This window comes from Arvicanthis niloticus, chromosome 8 (genome assembly GCF_011762505.2).
Source record: "Arvicanthis niloticus isolate mArvNil1 chromosome 8, mArvNil1.pat.X, whole genome shotgun sequence".
In the NCBI taxonomy this organism is placed as follows: Eukaryota; Metazoa; Chordata; class Mammalia; order Rodentia; family Muridae; genus Arvicanthis; species Arvicanthis niloticus.
In genome coordinates, this window is record NC_047665.1 from 65,679,947 (window position 1) to 65,701,171 (window position 21,225).

At 39.6% G+C, this 21,225-nt stretch overlaps 1 protein-coding gene across 4 annotated transcripts in view; it reads left to right on the forward strand.

The window, feature by feature from the left end:
* The first annotated feature begins 1,522 nt into the window (after positions 1 to 1,522).
* Slc39a12 (solute carrier family 39 member 12) overlaps positions 1,523 to 21,225 on the forward strand; it is a 72,747-nt gene continuing 53,044 nt past the window's right edge. For 2 of the 4 annotated variants that reach the window (XM_076939522.1, XM_034510220.2), the window contains exons 1-6: positions 1,523 to 1,624; positions 2,394 to 2,728; positions 6,481 to 6,762; positions 9,932 to 10,139; positions 14,855 to 15,024; positions 17,449 to 17,623. In XM_076939522.1, the coding sequence (XP_076795637.1) occupies positions 2,471 to 2,728; positions 6,481 to 6,762; positions 9,932 to 10,139; positions 14,855 to 15,024; positions 17,449 to 17,623 (1,093 nt within the window). In that variant the 5' untranslated portion in view covers positions 1,523 to 1,624; positions 2,394 to 2,470. Of the gene's footprint in view, positions 1,625 to 2,150; positions 2,239 to 2,393; positions 2,729 to 6,480; positions 6,763 to 9,931; positions 10,140 to 14,854; positions 15,025 to 17,448; positions 17,624 to 21,225 lie in introns of those variants that run through there. The other 2 variants (XM_076939525.1, XM_076939523.1) reach the window with 2 other exon arrangements.

The following is a 21,225-nucleotide window of genomic DNA, read 5'->3' on the forward strand; positions in this document are numbered from 1 at the left end:
AGACACACCCACTCCAACAAGGCCACACCTCCAAATATCGCCACTCCCTGGGCCAAGCATAAACAAACCATCACATAAACAAATTTGTATATATAAATTATACAAGTTGCACATAAGCATCTATAAATTAGTAAATGCTGCATCGGATGAGATGGGTTCCAAATGTGAGCCAATTATCTCACATATTCCCATCAAAAGTAGAAAATCTCCTTTGTTATGGAGTCAGTAAACACATGAAGTTCACTTCCTGGAAATTAGTCTGGATTGAAAATGGAAACACATTTAAGAAAGATTAATTTTAGGCTTGCTAAGGAAACAGGTAGGGTGAGCACAAAGGGGTCAGCTACACCCCTGAGTCGGAGAACTTGAAACCATGTGGAACTTTCAGTTTGGACACTGGCTAAAGGGAACAGGCAATGACTGGAAGGGCTCTGACAAAGCTGTGGTCTTGAGAGTAGTGGTCAGAGCACATCAGAAACTAGTCTTGGAATAATGGGGCAGATCATGCTGTGGGGTTGAATGAATCTGACGATATGATCTGTTCCTTGTAAAAGGACTAATTAGTGAAGAGATTAAAACACCTGCTATATTGCACCAGCAGTGAACTATTATTTCTTTAGTAACCTTTTAACCAAGCTCTTGATAACCCAAGCCTTTTACATGGTGGTTCCTACTGGAGGGACTGCCACAGGTGATGCGCACATGCCTTCAGGGAGTTTGATCCAATGTCCTGTGGTCCAATGGCCAAAGCCTCCTGGTTCCTCAGTTATTGCTCAACCTTCAGTTTGAAAGTCTTAACTTTGGTCTAATTCCTTGCTTTTTGGGTGAGTCTGGTCCTTATCTCCAGTTACTATCACCATGGTGCTTCTGAGAAAAAGATCCAGTCCATTTCTTTTACATTTGAGAGAAAACCATGGACACATGGGTAGTTAAATTGAACCCTGGTTACCTCAGTTGATTGTGCCCAGTTTTCATACCCAATGGGTGATTGGCACAGGTCCCCCAATTGTATCTACTTACTTCTCAGGTAGAAAATGTGTTCCTTCAACAAATACTTTTAGTTTAAACCATTATTTATCACATTCTCATATCTTTTAAATATTTCAAAGTTGTAAAACAGAGTTTTAAAGGGCCAATCTTTCTGTTGACTTTTGGTTTAAACCTGGGTTAAACCAAAATCTGCTGTTCAAGAAAATGCCTTATCTAACACTAATCTCTTTCCCTTTGCAAGGTAGAATTTTATTTCTTTTTTCTTTTTCTTTCTTTCTTTCTTTCTTTTTTTTTTTTTGACCTAGATTCTGTCCCTTGGAAGGCAAATGACTATAGGTAATTTTAAAATACTGTGCTAAATGTTGATATAAAAGGATAATTCCTCAAGCACATTTATTTGCTTATCCTGCAAATCTGTCAGCCAGAAACTGTCTGCTTTCATCCACCTTCATTTTTACCTTCTGAGCAGCTCTCGCCATAGCAACTAGAAATGTCTCTGGGCTGAAATAATCCTCTCCAGCTCCCAGCACACAGTCAAGGAATTTTAAAACGGAGAACTGTGGGACCACAAAATGCTCTCAGAAATTTAAAGGCCCAGGGAGCTCCAGATAAATAACCATTTCCCTTTCTTAAGGTAAGTGCTGGGTTTAGAAAGGTCTGTGTTCCCAGTGTCTCCTTTTAAAACTGCTAACGGAAGAGTCAGAAACTGTTGTTTAAGCCATAAAAATAATCTCAGGATCTCGTTACTACCCCGAGGGTCATTTTTGGCTCAACTCTGGATACTACAAGAGACGCTGTTGACATTTTGCACTCCTTAAACAATCAGCTCAAGACTGTTTTCTCCGTAAATTCTGATTGACTCTAAAGTGATTTCCCATCCTTTCACAGACTATTGAGTAAATAGATTTATCATCCTTCTGGGGCCTTGGAATTTTTCAGAGATAGTTCATTCACCAGTGTCTCGGATGGTTTTACTAAGCTGAAAACTAGTGTTTCTTGAATGTCACTAATTTTCTCTAGGACATTGTCCTCTTCAAAGGCTTCTGACTCAGTGTGATATTGGAAGTGTATTAGAAGTCATTTTCTCTTTAATTTTCTCCACTGACTGCACAGATTTTTTTTTTTTTTTTAATGGGGTTGCAGCTCACTCTGGGTCCTGTGCCAGGCACTGGCTGCAGACAAGGAAAGTGCACCCTCATTTAACCATTTGACTGAGTAGTGTAGGCACAGTTTCCTGCCCACTGTGAGGTACGAAGTTTCCTACCTGGTCTGGTCTTTGGGGTTATAAGCTACCGCCAGACCCCCTGTTGTTGAGAATTGGCTCAGGCATCCAATTAGTGAGTAATTTCAAACATGTTGCATGCACAGTCGTTTAAGTCTTTCTTTTTCTCTTTCTACCACAGGAATCCCTCTGGTTGTAAGTTTATCCTGCACAAAGCCTCCCACTGACATCCACAGCAACTCAAGACAAAGAGTGAGCATGTGCTTCTGGACAAACCTCTCAGTGTGGATGGTGCTACTGTCCCACTCCCTCAGCCTTGTTTCCTCTACTGAGACCCGCAAAGCCCTCACTCAGGATAACAGCAGAGCTGGGAGCCAAGACCTGCTAGAAGTTCTGAGGGTCCTCTCTGCTGATGACCACCAGTCCCACAACCATCCACAAAGCCTCATCAAGGTTCTGTTGGAGAGGACTGGGTGTCCACAGAGAAAAAACAGGACGCAAGGAGATTGCGAGCTGGTTAGTGAAATAAAGTGGGGCCGGGTACTAAGGATCTCTCCAAAGGGAACAGTGGATCACATAGAGATGATGTTATCACAGCAAAATGACACACAAAGCTCATATGCAAGCAGAAAGTGCAGCGTGGCGCGATAATGGCCCAAATCTTCCGTCCAACAACCCATTCACAAGGGATTGTGTTTTTCGTTAGGAAAATAGTGTTTACGATTTCCAGAGCCTCTCTGCTTGTTTGGGGACACTGGCTTGCTGATGAATGCTTGGCCCCTCCTCCTTTCTGCTTTCCTGAGATCCTTTTTTATTTTTGCCCTGCAGTGACCACGGACGATGTTAGACAGAGGCTATTGAGACGATCTCAGCATTCTGATAATTGTCTGACACTCAGTTCCCGAATGAATGTACATGCCTAGGTATCAGATGGTGGTTTTTTTTTTGTGTCTGTGTGGCCTGGAGTTAATGCCTTGATAATCATAAGCAGGGAGCAGTCAGAGCTGCAGGAGAAAGTGAAGCGCGGGAGAGAAGAGTTGAGATGAAACTCTTACCATGCCTCCCTAGACCGATTCCACAGCCTTCCCACAGCTTTCCCGTCTCCTGACCTAACAAGTGCGCCCTACCCTGTCTCCTCACCACAGTCAGTTGTGCAGCTCACAAGAAGGCTTCCTCCTTCCCAGGCTGAATCTCGATTTGCCTAGGTTGGTTATGTTGTTGTTGGTGATATGTTGTTCCCTTTCTCTCCCTCTCTCCTTCTCCCTCTCTATCTGCCCCTCCCCCTTCTTTTTTTCTCATTTATGTTTTATAGATTCTTTGTAAATTTCTCATCATGTACCTCAGTCCCACTCATCTCCCCATCCCTTTAAACCCACCCTCTGCCTTTGCAACCCTCTCCAGATTGCTTTAGCATGAAATTGAGGAGGGGGGAGGCATTGCTAATCCCAGGGTTTTGGTTGTTTTAGGAGGAGGTCCATCAGGTTTCAGTGGAGGAGAACCTGGGTTATAAAACAACTGCCCATGAAATCCCTCTTTGTCACTCTATCCCAGATGGATGAGGTTTTAAAGGAAAAAAAAAAACCTATAGATACATAGATAAGTTGAAAGCACATATAAGCAAACCAGAAGTGCACAGCTGCTTCCAAAGTCAATCTGGACTGGCTTTCTCATTCCCACAGAGATCTGGACAAAGGGTGGGGTGAGGGTGTGCATTTCCTGGCCAAATATTTTCTGGTTCTGTCCTTCTTGTGACAGAAAGGGTCTTGCACAGATAGAATTTTTTCTCTGCTCTTTGTGAATGATAAATAACACCATAATTATTAAAACACCCAATGGTTCCCAGAGGAGATGTGTTATAACAGGCAGCTCGTCTGTGATGACATGAATAGATATAGATAGTAACAACAGACATCCCACTGGAAATAACCAGGAGTCAGAGCTTATTAATTTCCGCTGAGAATCTGCTGCAGGGCCATGCTCTCCTTTAATGACATGAAGTGCCTTATTAAGGCTGGTTGAATATTAGTTTTGCTGGATGAACATAAACAGGCAAGACTGTTCTCCATGTTTGGGGCTGAAGAGGAGGGAGGGGGTGTTGTATGTTGTTTTTAGTGACATTATCAAGGGTTTAAGCTATTTAGCTTCCACTTGAATTATATCTATTCCTGGGCTCTGAAATGCTCAGTCTAAGAGTGCCACATCTTCAGGATGCTCATTCACTTGTTCTGGGAAACTGAGGAGAAGGGGAACTGATAGGAGAGGGCTTGGCTCTCCAGAACATTCTTTTTGTAAGATGCCTGAAAATGTCTTCTTGTCCTTCATGAAAAGCTAGTGGCGTGTAGGGGGTGGGGTGGGGAGGAATTATCCAGTTGTACAGACATTCGGGTTTTGGCCCAAACAACAGGGTTTGGCTTTGCTGTTGAATCTCTTTGTTAATTTAAGACATATTGTTGACAGGTTGTGCTCATGTTAGATATTCTGTGGGGAACCAGGAGAGTGAGGGATGGGATTATATCTCTCAGGACCAGAGGAAAGAAAGACTGAGGTGGTGCTATTGATTTTGTGAGGAGAAAAAAAAAAGTAAAATGGAATTAGAAAAAATCAATATGAGGGATCTGAAAACATGAGGCCTTTAAGAGTAAAGACATTCAAGTTGTAACTTTTAAAAATGAACAGTTTGGTCCTGATCCTGGTGCTTATTCTCTCCCCTCCCCCCGTAAGAATAATTGGAATGTTTTCTGTTTTTTAGTTCTGAAAATTGAACCTAGGGCTTTATGCATAATAGACAAGAGCTCTGGCACCTGCCCTGTATTCCCAGCCCCTGAATGGAGTTTTAATGGACTCACATTGTGATTAAATGAAGAACCAGCCTGCCTCCATCTTAGGCTTAAAGGCTATTTTATAGTAAAGACAAACTAGGTTCATTCTTGTTTTTTATTAAACCTCTGTTTCTCAAAGATTTCGATCTGCCCCACCTGTAACTTTAACTGCAAATGATTCTTTCTGGGCTGCCTGTTCCAGGAAACAGGAATCATGTCTTTGTTTCAAAACGTATCTTGCAACCCTACCTTTGTCTCAGGAGGGACTGACTTGTTATGCTTATTTTTCTTCTCCTGTAATCCTGGCTGTTTTGGCCACCAAATCTCCCATTCGGAAACTCTACCCTGAGCTCTATAAAAGCTTTGTCTTCTTCATATTCAAGACTGCCATCTCAAACCCCACCCTAGTTTAACAAAACAACAAACAAACAAACAAAAACAAACCAACAACAACCAAAAAACCTTGCTCTAATCAATTGCTTGCCTTCCATGTTTTGGGTTGGGGGTTTTTCTCGACCCAAATGGGTTTCTTCCCATTGTTGGGATTAACATTAGTAGCTCCTACAGAATTATCTCACTCATAGTGGGATTTAGGACCCTGCATAGCTTCCAGGAGGGCAAATACCTCTAGTGGGGAAACGTCTAGCCATTGAGGCATATTGAACCTCTTTTTCCAATCTTTAATCAAAGATAATGGGTCTCTTCTGGGATAATTCTGTAGGATCTTGTGGACAAAGATGCATGTGCTGTACATGGGGAGCTCACAATGCCTTCGGTTCCTTATTGTCTCTAGTCTTCAAGGCAATGTCTGATCCTTTTTCAGGAACTCTGGAACGATGACATTCCTCAGAAACCCATCCCCAGACGTTGCCCTCTTCATCTATCTGTCTTAGATGCTTAGGATTTCAACTGAAAATTTCAGGTAGTTTTCAGATCCTTTTAAGGCCACAGCCACTGTTTTAAGGAACTGGTTTTAGTCCACAACTGGCCCCACCCCCAACTCACTTGCTATAACTTTCGTGTATCTGATTCATTTATATGAACTTATTCACTTAGGACTATTATTTCTGTGAGTCAGAAAAGCCATAGTTCTAGAACATCCCTTCCACCACCCACTACCCTTCAAGGATTATGGTTGGAAAAAGACAAAGGATGCTATGTGGAACAGAACATCATTTTAAAAGCCAGGGAATTGGCTGGTTTTATACAAAGGAGCAAATCAACATCTTGAGGACAAAGAGTCCTCTTTTACAAAAGGGTCCCCAGGAGGAGATGGTGGTCAGACAAAAGTCTCACCATGACTCACTCTCTCATGAATGTAGCTGCAGGGACTGACCGCTTTGCCCTGCACACACAAGGCATAAGCACTTGAAACTTTGTGTGCATAATACTTCAGAGCCCTGTGTAAAGCTTGGCTTTGTCTTCTTTCTTCCTTACCTTCCCCTACAGTGTTTGGAACCAGATGCACTGTTACTCACAGCTGGGGGAAATTTGGAGGATGAGCTGAGAGAGGAGGTGATCCAGAGAGTTTCTCTCCTCCTCCTCTATTACATCATTCATCAGGAAGAAATCTGTTCTTCCAAGCTCAACATGAGCAACAGAGAATATGAGTTTTACCTGCACAGTCTACTTGGCCTCAGACAGGATGATGACTCCTATCTCCTTTCAGAGAAGGAGACTGATGACATCTTGGCTTTCACCAGGAAGCACTTTGGCACTTCCAGTAGTCAGGTAAGAAGTGAGGAAGGGCTGAGCTGTATGGTTGGTCTTAGTTTTACCACTTATTCCTAGGACATGGGTGAACTTCTAAGAGCGACAGCTATTTCTGGTTTAACTCCAGATAGTAAGTGACATAATCTAAAAGTCCAAGTGGAAATGGGATGACTACATGGCAGATGACTTTTAGCCAGAAGCTGGGTGGGTGGGTGGGTGGGTGAGTGAGTAGGCAGGCCAGGTGACAGGGCAGCTCTCAACTGCCTAATAACAATGACTCAAAGCTTTTGAGCCCCTTCCAAGAGCTGAACTAAAGTGGTGGAAGGCCATGTGTCCATTTGTCATGGCTTCTGTCCAGGCAGAAACAGTTTAAGAGATGATTTATCATTAGTGATTCCATTGATGAAATCGCTTGCAAAAGCATTATTTGCAATACTCAACCCCAAACAGCAGCCCTGTACTGCTTAGCATTGCATGTCCTGGCTCCTTCTCATCTCCCCCCAGCCCAGGACAGGGGCACCTGCCTTCACTACTATTCTAGAAATGCTGGCCTTTCAAATATGCTTTTACTTTCTGCTTTACAATGGGAAGTTTCAGCAAACAAAGGTATCTGAATGCAATGTCTATTATTATTATTATTATTATCATTATTATTATTATTATTATTATTATTGTCATCAATGGAGTTGAGGAGATGGATCAGGGGCAAAATGCTTGAAGCGTTAACACAAACACCTGCATTTGTGTCTCTAGCACCTATATAAAAGCCAAGGATTACTATTACTCCTGCAGTCTCGGGGTTAGAGGAGAAAAGGCAGTTATTTGGGACTTGTGGTCAGTTAATGTAGCCAAAACGACAAGCTGCAAGTTTATTGACAGACACTGTCTCAAAAAAGATAAAGGTAGAGTATAATTACTGACATTGACTTCTGTCTTCCACATGGTCATAATCAGGGTACATACACATTTACACACATATTTATAACACACAGACACACACACACATCACTACCACCACCACCACGAATCATCATCATCATCATCATCATCATCATCATCATCATCATTGATACTGGGGATTGAACCCAGGGCTTTGGGCTTGCTAGGCAAGCATCCTGCCACTGAACTGCACCCTCTGCCTCATAAATCTTGAGTCATATTTCCAGAAGAGTTCTTTGAGAATCCATACCACAATTTGAAAGGGTATGTACATTATTTATGAAATAATGGTTGTGAATCTTTATTATCTTTTGAATTATTCATTGATTTGTTAAAAAAAAAAAAGCAAGCTTAATTCTTAGTCTCCATTCTGTTGTCCAAGAGCAAAAGGTCTCTGCTGGCCTGTTCAGGCTCAACAACTAGCAAATCCCTTTCCTATATGTTACAAATGTTTTTAATATCTCTTCTTACTTAGAATACAAGAAAAAGCATATTTACTGAGGACCTTGCAAAGATCTGTATGGCACCTCTAATCCTGTGAATATTAACCTTTGGCCAAATGAGTCCTGTTTCCATGTTAGAAAAAGGTTACTTAATATAATTCAATTTTTAGCTTGAATAAGGATGTGTTCCTAAATGTAACATCTTCATTGCGATTTCTCTATGATGTAAGATTGTCTTGAATTACCCACTAGGATTTTAGACATCCTGCCTCTTTACTGGTATAGATTAAATAGAAATGGAAATCCAGAACTTACGGGCAAATGATGGGTAGCGGTGGGTTTCTAGTTACACTGCCCACATGGTCAGTGTTCAGCCTCTGCAGTGTTTGTAAGATCAAACATGTATAGAGAATAAAATAACATGGCATAGGAAACTACTTTTTTAAAAAATCTAGTTAACAAGAAGCAAACTACTGTCATGTACCTTTCTAGGCTTTAGCACAGTGATCTTCCAACTATACCAATGTATGTACATGACTTCTGGATGGTTCCTGTAGTCTATTTACCCACAATGACCTACGTGGTCAGTCAGTCATTCAGTCAGTCCAGCCTTTGCAGAAGGCTGGTGACATCTCTCTGCAGACTAATGTTTTGTTCTAGATAGCATAGGAGTTACACGCCAGCCTATCCCTTGCAGTCCCAGCTCTTAAAATGCACAGGACTTGACTTCCACAGGGTAGGCCTCCAGTAGCCATTCTAGATGGTCCTTAATCAACCATCAATAATCTAGAAGTGGTTTTATATCTTAGTGTCCTCATCCAGCCATACTCTAAGAACAGAATATAAATGTCAACCCATTCCTTCACTACCACCTCCATAAGTAACTCCATAAGTAATTTCATTGTCTTCAATCAATCCCCAGTGCTTGCCTTTGCGGTTCTTTCTGCTATTTGCTGGGTCTATGGTAAACATACATGGATCTGTCCATAGCTCATCCTAGCCCTGCCTCTTCTGGAAGATAGATATTGATTGTACTCTAAGGACTTCTTGGGTCAAAAAAAAAATGGCTGGAGATCTACCCTCAACAGAACCTCTCATAGTACATTGTTGATAAATTCTGGAAAGTTCTATGAGAGAAAGGAACAAGTTGAGACATAACAGCACAACCCTCATGGTGATGTAAATTTCTCATAGGCTGTAAAAAAGAATGTTAGTCACCAGGTTCATCAAGGCAGTAGAGACATGAAATACTTGGTCACCCAGTCCCACAACCAGTAGGAAAACAGCAGTGAATACTGCTGTCACCAGCCTGTGTTGTCCTTTTTATACAGCCTAGAATCCCAGCCCTAGGGAGTGACACCACCTATATTGAATGGCTCTTTCTACCTCAGTTGACCTCATTAAGACACTTTCTCATGGGCATGCTTAGAAACCCTTCTCCCAGGTGATGCTGAACCTCCTCAAGTTGACGGTTAAGATTAATCATTGCAGGTCCCAGTGTGTCATCAATGCAGAGTTGAAGGTCATCTAGCCTACAAGAGTCCTTGAATCTGGGAGAAAATTCATGCAAGCTGTAAGAGCATGTAAAAGAGATTGTCTTTTTCAAAGACAATCATAAGGAAGGGTAGATAACTCAGACGCAGGAGGGTGGGATTAGGTTTGAAAAAGTCAAATGTTTCCCAAATTGAGTTTCCTCTCAGGTAGTAGATGATGACATCATTCCTTACAGACCAATCTTCTTTTAGATATGCAGTTCCTCAACGAAACTCTAGAAGTTAACATTTCCTCCTTGTTTTTGGCTGTAGTGTATGGAAACTAAGATTTTGCAGAGGGAATCCGGCATTCAGGGCAGCAATGGTGCTGACGAAAAGACACTTCCTCAGCTGGCCGCAACCATCATTGCTCTGTCACTCCAAGGAGTTTGTCTGGGGAGAAAAGGCTTGCCTTCCCCAGATGGTTTTACAGATTATATTTTCAGCTTCCTGAATAGTAGCAATACCCTCCACCTATCTGGTAAGATTGTTTTTTTCAAATTTCATTTCCAAGTCACATCTGTCTGATTAATTGTGCCAGAAAACAAAGGCTAGAGTATTTTGTTGACTGAATTTATCCAGGTCTGTTTTAAACATCGTCTTATCTTGGCATGTGATAAAGAGAGCACAGATGGCCTTTTAGGGCAGAAGTCTATTGGTTGATGAAGCATACACACGAACTTGGCCCATTTTTTGTAGGGATACAAATTACGGATATGTAACAAAATGGACAGATTTAAAATCCTGTCTTTGAGAACTAACTAAACCCTTCCCTATTTCATATATAACACTGGACCCGAGATGGCAGAGCAGTATGGAATGATAAAAACGCTATTCAAAATGCCCTAAGAGAGTCTGCAGAAGTGTGCATGTAATCATAAAAATAAGCCATTTCTCTCTCAGCAGAAGTAACTTGTATGGTATTCATCTACTTTTATTGGGAATTGATTCTAATGCTTTGTCTGAATTCTGCTCCCAAAGCCGTACTTCCATATCTGAGGGTCCCTGCCCCCAATTGGCTTTGACTGATAGTAAAGAATTCCTGGGCAGGGAGATACTTTTAGATTGCTCAGGCAAGAGACCGAGAGAGAGGGGAAGAAGAGAATCACCATGATGGGAAAGCAGAAAGATGAAACTTAAAGAATCTGGGAAAGTAGCCCTACGGGCCACTTCCCTAATTGGGTCTGGAGTAGCAGAGATGAAATATAGATTTTAAAGATGTTAACTCAGGAATACTGGAAGAAAGTGTTTGCTAGCCATGGGAAAGTTTAGAAGTGCCCTCAAGGCATATCAAAATTAGCTAGTGTGTGTGTGTGTGTGTGTGTGTGTGTGTGTATGTGTGTATTTCTTTCATTCATGAATCCAGAGAGCTCTTGGGTGGGTGCAGAGTGCATGCCCTGCCTCGAGTCAAAGTGGTTTAACTAATTCACTGATACGTATTTAATTTGTGATAAAATTATTTCTAGGCTCCAAGATGAAATGTGCTACAAGGAAGGAAATCTGAATATTGATTTTGTATGTTTCTTTGCATTTAATAAGGAAAATGACTTGAAAGCTAAGTATCTGAAGTGAATTGAAAGTTTCAATATGTGAATCTAAGTGTCTGAAGGCGAATTTTCTTTTTGGTCACATTACCAATACCAGCCTAAAGTAATCACTTCTCAGCATTGGAGAACGTTGGACCTGAGTTTTAAAAATATTTTTACTTTTTTAATGAATCAGGGTCCAGATAAGATTCATAAAATGAACTAAAAAGATGGGTAAATTGCTTCCTGTGAAAACATAAGACGCTAAGTTGAGATTCCGCACAGCACATCTAAATCTAAATAAAGCCAGGCATGGTAGCGATTAGTGACCTCAACATTCCTCTGGCAAGACAGGCAGAGACAGAAGACACCCTCAGAAGCTCATGGGCCAGCTAACCTGGCATAAACAGTAGGAGCAAGAGTCTGTGTCTCAAGCAAGGTGGAAAGTAAGGACTGACACTGTAGACTCCCGCATGCATGCCATGCACATGCGTGCCTATCCTCACACGCATAAATATACATGCTCACACATAGACAAATTATATCTAAAATCCACAAAATGTAAAATGTTGGTAGGATTCTCATTTCCTTTACAAGTGGCATATATGCCTGTACCCTCATCTGGTCTATTTTATCACAAATTATTTTGTTGGGGGAGTAAAGGAGTGATTGCCCTGTTGATTGCTAATTGCATTCAGAATTAACATGAATGTCCACATTATCCATTCCCTGTGTGTTGGTGGCTGTAGGTGGAAAGTTGATTCGTTTTCATTTATTTACTGAAGAGCTCCATTTGGTGGTTGATGACTTCCATCAAAGGACTGGTAATATTTGGTTATCTTTTGTATGAGGTTCATAAGCTTCAGGTAATTGTCTACAGTGGTTATATAAAGCTTATATAAAATGATGCTCTAATGCTCTATTCTGGCCTTGTCTCCACTCTCTGATCCTTTTGATCTATCTCTGTTGGGAGAATTCAGAAAAGAAACACATATCATATAAGACATGCACAGTGCATTTTAGAGTAGAGGAAGGCACATCTTTACATGATGACAGTAGACAACAGACCAAGTGCCCTTGTAGAACACCCACAGTGCTTGGGGAGGAATGCCATTTGTAACACATTATACATTGTATCCAATAATATATCTTTCAACTTCATTATGCCTATATGTGTATTTTTGTAGAGTGTATGTATATGTAACTTTTATAGGTTATAATTTGCTTCATGAAAATTGTTATTTGCATTGGTTTCCTGAAGTTTCAGACACACACACACACACACACACACACACACACACACACACACACGTATCATAGCCAAATAGTATTGTCTCCTTCCAATTTCTGCAATTTTCTTTGCCCTCTCATCTGCCTGCTTTGTTTAATAACTGCAGTACAATATTCAAGAATACAGTGGATTACTTGTATTCCTGTCATTCTGAGTTTGAAAAAAAACTGTAATATTTTATCATTGAATTTATTTATATTTATAGATATATTTACAGAGTCTCTTACCTTAACTTACAGTTTCCAAAGTTCTTCATTTTCTATACTAAACTTGAACAAACTGAAATTTTACCCAAAGGAAAGTTCAGGTCATTTCTTTCCAGCCTAAAGAATTTCATTCCAGGGCTGGCAAGATGCTCAGTGTTGTAAATTGGTCTTACTGTTCTTCTGTTCTCAGCATCCATACCAGAAGACTTGCAACTTGCTTGAAACTCCAGCTCAAGGGAACTCACTGCCCTTTTCTGGCCTTTATAGGTACCTGCACACACATACCCATACTCACACTCAATGTATATATACATGTATATAAATAAAACTAAAAACAAATCTTTTATAAAAGGAGAATGTAATTCTGTATTTCTTGTTCACTACCAAAGAATTTTATCACTTCCTATTTGCTTGGATTTTATTTTTCCCAATTTATTTTGAGGGGTTGTTTTGTTGGGTATAAAACCATTAACAACTGTTTCTTTCCATTGTATGAATATATCATCCTGTTATTATTTATTTATTTATTTTTGGCTTTCATTGTTCAGATGGGAAGTCAGCCATCACCTGTTTCACATATATGAGTCACTTTATCTTGTTGCTTTCAAGACTTTGTCTTTGATTTTAAGCAGGTTGACTACAATGTGTGTGGACATGGATGTTTCCTTGCTTAACCTCCTTGTGCTTGGTAAAGTTCCTGAGCATCTAGTGAAGATTTTGTAATACACCTGAGTTCTTCACTATTATTTTCATCAGCATCTTTTCGTTAGCCTTTGTCCTGTCTGCCTGTGGCTGCCAATATGTATCTGTTGATAATAGCTGTTGTTTTCTAGGTCTCTGAAATTTATTCCCGTTCTCCCTACCCCGCTATTCTGCAGGAAAAATTCTTTCTGCTACCCAATCTAAATGATGGGTGAATTTTACTTTCTGTTTTCTTACAAACATCATTTGTTGATTTTTTTTGGTAATTATTTTTCCGTTTTCTCTCAACAAAATATCTGCTGGAAATTTTATATAACTTTTATCTTCTTATTGAAAATTGGCTTTTATCTAATTTTTTTTACCATGCTTAACTTTAATTATTTAAATATGGTTTTATTTAGTTTCTTAAATATACTATTGCTAACTGCCTTGGGGACTTTGGAGATGAAATTTTATATCTAGGAATATTTTGAGATATACCCATTGATTGCTGTTTTTCCTGAACACAGGTCACGTTTTCCAAATTATCTGGAAAGCTGGTAGTATTTTTATTCTTGTTTAAAATTAGTCATTTGCAATAAAATTATTTGATAATTTAAACAATACTGGTTATACTGTTTAGAAAAATTATATTTTACTTAAAAAGTAATGCCGTATAAAATGGCTATTTTATTTAATTGCTCTCTGTATTCATGTTTTTAATAGCAAAGAGATGGATTAAGAATGCTGAATTACAATATATGTGCACCATCAACAGCAGAATTAAAAATAAGATCTAGGGCACCTCTCTAATCTCTGCTTACTTTCACTTATTTTCTCTTTTTGCATATACATTTAAAAGGAAAACATTTTGATTGATTTATATACATTAGAACTATGCAATCTTTTGAGGATGTAGGTTACATTAAGGGACTAAATTTCCTGAAGATCAGGCCAGTTTTTAACTTTATATTTTTTAATTACCATTTTTATTGCACTTTAGTTATTTTATATGTATGTATGTGTGAGTGCATGGATATGTTTGTGTATATGTGTGTATGCATGAGGGTACCACAGTTCACCAGAAAAGATCAGAGGAAATCTGTCTAGAATTAGCTGTCTCCTTCTACCACTTCGGATCCAGGAATCAAAGTGAATCATAAAGTCTGGTAGCAAATGCCTTTACTCTTGAGCTATTTCCTTTCTCCTTCATCAGTGAAATGTATGTCCACTGGCTGCTCACTTTTATTATGTCTTGGTTGTAATAATGTAGGATTATTCTTAAAAGACTTATCACCCAAGTTTAGCCAAGGTCTTTTGAGAGATTAGTACCTGTGGCAAGACAAACATCCTTCTGTTGTTCCATTTTAACCGTTCTCAATAGAACCATGTTACCTTATAAAAAGTTTGTGCTGTGTCCATGGAAGTTGTGACTACTCAAAATGTGACCTGTCTATTCTGTGTGACACCAGATTTTATATGAAATTTCTAGAACTAGAGCAACTTCTGAGCATGCTCTCAACCAGAAGAGCCTGTGCCAAAAAGGATACTCTCCATCAACACCAAAGAAAACAGAATACAGAGGTACATGGTTTGAGAGACCCCAAGACATCTACAGCAACAGACAATAAGTCTGATGATCATTCTCTTTCCTGGGATCAGGTATTTCCATTTTTTATGTTATTACTCTTTATTGCTGAAGGAAGTTTTAGTAGACTTAAAAAAAAAACTTATGAAGAAAATGTGCATTTTTCTCAAAGTATTTTATCTCTCTGTGGTGTGTTTATAGTTTTCTTTTTCTGTAAGTGGATTTCTACAAACATAGAAATAGGCCAAAATTTTAGGGTTTCTTTTAGGTCCGTACTAAATATATGAATAAGTAATTTAGAAAAGATATACTAAGCGTTTAAGATGGGCTAATGCTATCTTGGCATGAAGAATGCCACATTGGTCAAAGATAGGCCTTGGGCATAAGAATCATACAAATCAGAGAATTTAATTATTACATATGTAAAAACAGTGATAAGCCAGCACTTTAAATTTAATGTAGATTAGGAAGAGATTCCTTTGTGTGTTGACTAACAGAATCATATTTGTATAATAAATTGGTTCTTTCAAATGGTTCTGGGGATTAAACCTAGGCTATATAAGTACACTATCATTGAACTACATCCTTAGCTCTTTTAAGATTTTTATTTTTTTTTCTTGACGTGTGTGCATGCATGTTTGTGTATGCATATGTGTACCATGTGTGTAGAGGTCAGAGGGGGTAGTAGAATCTTCCTGATTGATTGTCACCTTATATATTGAGGCAAGCTCTCTCACTCGAGTTCAGAGCTCACCAATTCTGCTACCATAGTAAGCCAGTTTGATCTGGCAGTCCCTTCTCCGTACTTGCAGTACACCAAGAGTGCAGGCAGGTTTCCAGACCTGCCCAGATTTTGTGTGGGTTCTGGGGATCCAATCTCTGACTCTCACACTTACATGACAATTATTTAACATGTTGAGCTATCTCCCCAACCCCCAATTTTTTATCTTGAGACATAGTCTCACTAATTTCCCTGGTCCTGTCTGAATTTTTTAATCTATGCAGAAAGGCCTTGCACTAGCAGGGCTCCTGTTTCCGACTCTTCAGCAGCTGGAATCAAAGGTTTTGCTTCTCTTTGAACTCACCCTATATGGTCAGCTCATGGGCAAATCCATTCTCAAGACAGATATTCTACTGTGTCACATGACAGTCTTGAGAAGCCCATTAGAAAACAAATTTCTTTCATCTCAAGAAGCACAGTATTGTACCGACTTCTATTGTAGAATATTTTTCTGCATAGCTCATTAAAATGTTCAGAAGTTAATGTCTCATGGCAATGGCTCATACTTATTGACTATTTATTATGCATTGCGCATGGAGTTATATTATCTCATTCATATGAAAACTAATATGTAAGACTACTTTTTGTAATATTTCATCCTAATGATAAGGCATAGAGGTAGTAATTGCTTAAATTAAATTGCAGACACAGAATGTGCATATAGCTTGGTTAATAGCATATTCTTTATTCTTTGTTCTTTATTCTATTATTATTTAGGAAATGTTGCTCAAGTAAGTTAATTACACACACATATTTTAATAAGAAATACTATTGTGGAACATTTTACACACACACACACACACACACACACACACACACACACACACCTTCTTTGAGGTCAGAGGACAACATGAAGGAGTCAGTTCTTTCCTTCTATCACATGGGTCTCAGCAATTGAACTGAGACCTTCAGCCTTGGTGGCATGAATCTTTACTCAAGACTTTCTTAAGTTGCAATTTTTATTGCATACAAGCCCACTTTTTACTTTTAAAATGCAAAAACAATCTTAGGCTTGTTTTAAAGGCATGTTGCAATTATTTTAGGAGTGTTTGTCCAAGTATACCTATATAACATGAAAGAACAAAACTGTAGGTAAAACTGGATAAAAATAAAGTTAGTCAAAAATAACAATTATTTTTGCTGTTTCTTTTTTGTATAGAATGTTAACAGAGACAGGTCACTCTATTATTTAATTTTTATACTGGCTAGCTGACATAGCATTCTCTTCTAAATTTAACCTTTCATTTCTTTTGAAAACACATTTTGACTCAGCCTTGTTAAGTGAGATAGTACCAAAGCCACCAATTTCATTACCACATGATTCCTTTTTAGCATATAATGTTGGCTTTGCACATACAAAATTTCTCCAATTGAAAAATGTGGGAAAACAAAAACTTGTAAACTTCTGAGGGGGTCTCTGGTTAGAACACCATGCAACACATTGTAAATCAGTCTCTCTTGGCCAGAAAGAAAAGATACATCCCAGGAATATGAAATTATACTCATACTAAAAGAGAGGTACTATAGATTTTTAAATAAACCTTGGGAGATAGACAATAAAGGGTTAACGATGCAAAGGTATTGAGGGAACTCACAATGATGTCATCGCAATGATGTCTCACACATCTGTTGCAGTCCTGTGGAGCTCTGCCTCCTTGGGTGGCTCTTACAGCTGATTGAAGGCTGAGGTTTGTAACTCCATGTTTTCTTCATACAGGCTTGCTTCTCTGCTAGGCAGTTGGTGGAGATATTTCTTCAAAACCATAGCAGTCTGTCCATTTCTCGGGAAGACTTTAAGCAGCTAAGTCCAGGAATCATCCAGCAACTGCTCAGCTGCTCTTGTCAGATGCCCATGGACCAGCAAACAAAGTCCCCACCCACCACTCTGGAGAGTAAGTCTGGGTTCCTCACCCATGTGCACAATGCATATAGAAGGAAGTGCAACATACCCACTGTGCAGCAGGAATGATCCTAGGCATTATACATTTACCAACCTACTTCGTCTTCCATATATAGAGAAGGGATGATCCCAGTTTAGAGATGAAGAAACACAGGCATGAGTGTTACACACTTGTTAACACAATGGCATTGGAAGTCAAGCCAAGTCAAGAGTCTCTCATGCTTTTCAGTGAACTTTTGTTGTTACTTTTGAGATGGAGTTTTGCTTTGTATCCCAGGTGGGCCTTGAACTTGTGATCTTTCTGTTATCCCCGAATGCTGGGATAATGGATATGTACCAGCATGAAAGATGATTTTCAGAGAATATTTAATATTTTGTATATACTTTATGTAAATTGATTCTGTCCTTCATATTTGACTAAATCATGAAGCAACTTAAAATTCTAGGGTTAAGGAGTCTGGAGAAGGATCAATCAGCAAAGCACGCACTAGGCAAGTGTGGGGACATGAATTGGGTTCCTAGCACCCATGCACAAAAGCCAAGTGTGGTGGCATGTTGCTGAAATCTCAGTTCTAGGAAGTAGAGACAGGACAATCTCAGGGGTCTGTAATACAGGCAGATCAACGAATTCTAGGTTCAGTGAGAGACTGGGTTTTAAAAAGGAATCAGAACAAATAAAATATAGAGTAATTAAGGAAGTTGCCCTATGTTGAGCCCATATTTCACATTCATGAATGTACACACAGACACACAGAGACAGAGACAGACAGAGACAGAGAGATCAAGAGACAGAGAAATTAACAGACAGCAAAGGGAGAGAAATGGTGTGTAAAAAAGAAAACATACTGATATTGGAATTAAAAATGTTTACCTGAGACATATTTTTCAGTCTCAGGCACTCTGAGATTCTGAGCAACTTGTTCTTCCAGTTTTAGGGCCTGGCTCTTTTCTTGGGGCCTGGTGCATACAAGTTGCTAACAGGAAAGCTAATTGAATTTGAGATTTATGGGAAAAAGATTTATGGGTAAAAAGAACCTCCAGACTCTTCGAGGGAAATCTTTTAAAATATCCTATTAATAACATACAGCAAACACCACTTTCAGCCTCATTCCTAGGGAGGGAGCCTAGGACCTTGTTTAGATCAAATTTCAGCAAGTTCTGTCATGATGGGAAATACTGAGACAGAAGCTGGTGCTAAGTCACCAGACACAGGTCCAGATGCCACGATGCTTGGCCTGGGGCTAAAGGCAAATCAGCAGAGTACTTTACAGCACATCAGAGATTTTATGACTTCCAGGCTATTCCACTCACTAGAAAGAAGGCAAAAATCTAGTTCACAGGGTCTTTAGAAGCTCCAAAGTCATGAAACATCCATTTTCCTTCAGTGTCAGTTTGTATCTGCCCACAGAACAGAAGGAAGTTGGAATACCAGACACTTTCAGACTTTCAGTTGTCTTATGAGGTTTTGGCATTGTTATGGTCTCTTGTAGGTACTATTCAAAACTCCCAGTTGCCCATGTTAAAATCCTAATAACTTCATACATTTAGGAGAAAACAATGCCATCCATTAATAAAGTTCAGCTGGGAATGGATGGGCTATGAAAATCCTCAAGGATGCTTTAATAACATGAGAGTTCTTGTGTCCTTAATAAATTATAATGAAATATAACAGCTGTGTAGGTATGTGAGCAGCCCAGCCATCCTTAAAGTTGTTAAAATTAACTGTTGTAAAATATGAACATCATAAAGTTTACCTTCACTTTTTTCTTCAGATGCAGACAGAGGAAGGGAGCCGGGGCCCTGTGAATTCTAAGTACATGCTGTACCACTGGCCTGGGCTCCCAACTCCTTAATTACTTTTGTTTGTACAGTTCAGCAGTGTTCTGTGTATTCACATAGCTATGAAACAGCTAACTTTTCATATTTCCAAACTTGGCAAAGGCCGAGTCTTCATTGTCCCCTAGAGCAGTCTAGAGGGAATCCACAGTGAAAGATTGGCAGAGGAGATGAGGAGACTGAGGACTGGCAACTTCCTGCCTTTACTCAGCACACTACCAACTCCCTTTATCCCTTTGAAGTGAGAGCTGGGAACCCACAAAGCAGCTCTTAAAATCTCCAGCTTCTTGCTTTGTGATTAACATGATCTGATGTGAAGGGAGAACCTTCTAGAAACATGTAAGAATGGCAGGAAAGGAGCATTAGTTACTTAAAAACAATGTTTACAATATTTTTTTTTTTTTTGGCAATTTCATACATGGACACAATGTATCTTGATTATAGCTACTTCTAGGTCTCCTTTCCCACTACCCTGAGCCCCCAACAAGAAGTCTCCCTACTTCTTGCTCTCTTTTTTAAAATCAAAACACAACACAGCAACAACAAAATCCAGGGAATCCAATTAGTTCCACCAACATGCTAATGAGTGTGGAGGTTTGCATCTGAACTTGGGAAACCTACGGGCAGCCACACCCCTGCCGAGAAATCATTGCTTCCCTCCACCAGCAGCCATAGCTCCTGAGCTAGGAGGGGGCTTCATGTTCCCCTCCCCCAACATTCTTCTATTATAACACACTGTAAGAGGATATTTCCTTTGAGGCTACAATTGAGGGGCTAGAGACAACTTGGCAGGTAAGAGTATGGACAGCTCTTATGGACAGGGGTTTGGTTCCAAGCATCCATGTCAAATGGCTAACAGCTGCCTCCACAGGCACCTACATATTGCTCCATATAATCATAGACACTCATATATGTCAGACAATGTTAACCCCAAAAATGGGAGGAGAAAGACAACTGATCTGAATCATCATGGTCAAATTAATTAAAGCAAGCAATTAATTAAACCAAGCTAGCAAGCTTTAAAAAAAAAATCATACATATGGGCTGCCTCTCCATAAGGTGGGGGTTGGATAGGTCATATTGGATTCGAGGAAGGCAGGTGGGTAGGGAATTTCCAAATAGGCAATTTGATGGGCAGGGTTACAGGGCAGAAAATAAGTCTAACAAATTAGTCACAATGGCCTCCTGAAACAAAGACATGATTTGCCAGGTGGTTATAACAACAGGAAGTCATAACAAGGTAGCCATAACTGCCCTTTTGAAACAAAGGTAGGGTTGCAAGATGGTTATTAACCTTTTGAAACAAAGGCATGATCACCATTCTTAGAAGAGGCAGTACAGAACCATTTGTGAGGCATAGGAGACATAGCCCAATCACTGAGAAACATGTCTCATCACAAATAGTAATGAGCCTAGTTTGTCTTAACTATAAGGTAGCTTTTAAGTCTAAGTTGGAGGCAGGCTGGTTCTTCAATCACTCCCTCCTCTCTCTCCCCTCCCCCACCCACACAAGCAGGAGGATCCATGTGAAGTGCAGAATGAAACTACCATCTTTGGATGGTACCATCTTGGGACACTACCATCTTTGAAGGCACTGGGTCAAGACCTCATGGTTTATATTTTCTTATACATTTCAACATAGTAGAATTTGTAACCTGTGACCTTTAAAGTAAGAATGAATTCTATTGGCTGATAAATAGAACTCACAGCTAGGACCTAGAGGAAAGCTCTTTGATGAAGATAAGGATAGACTCTATT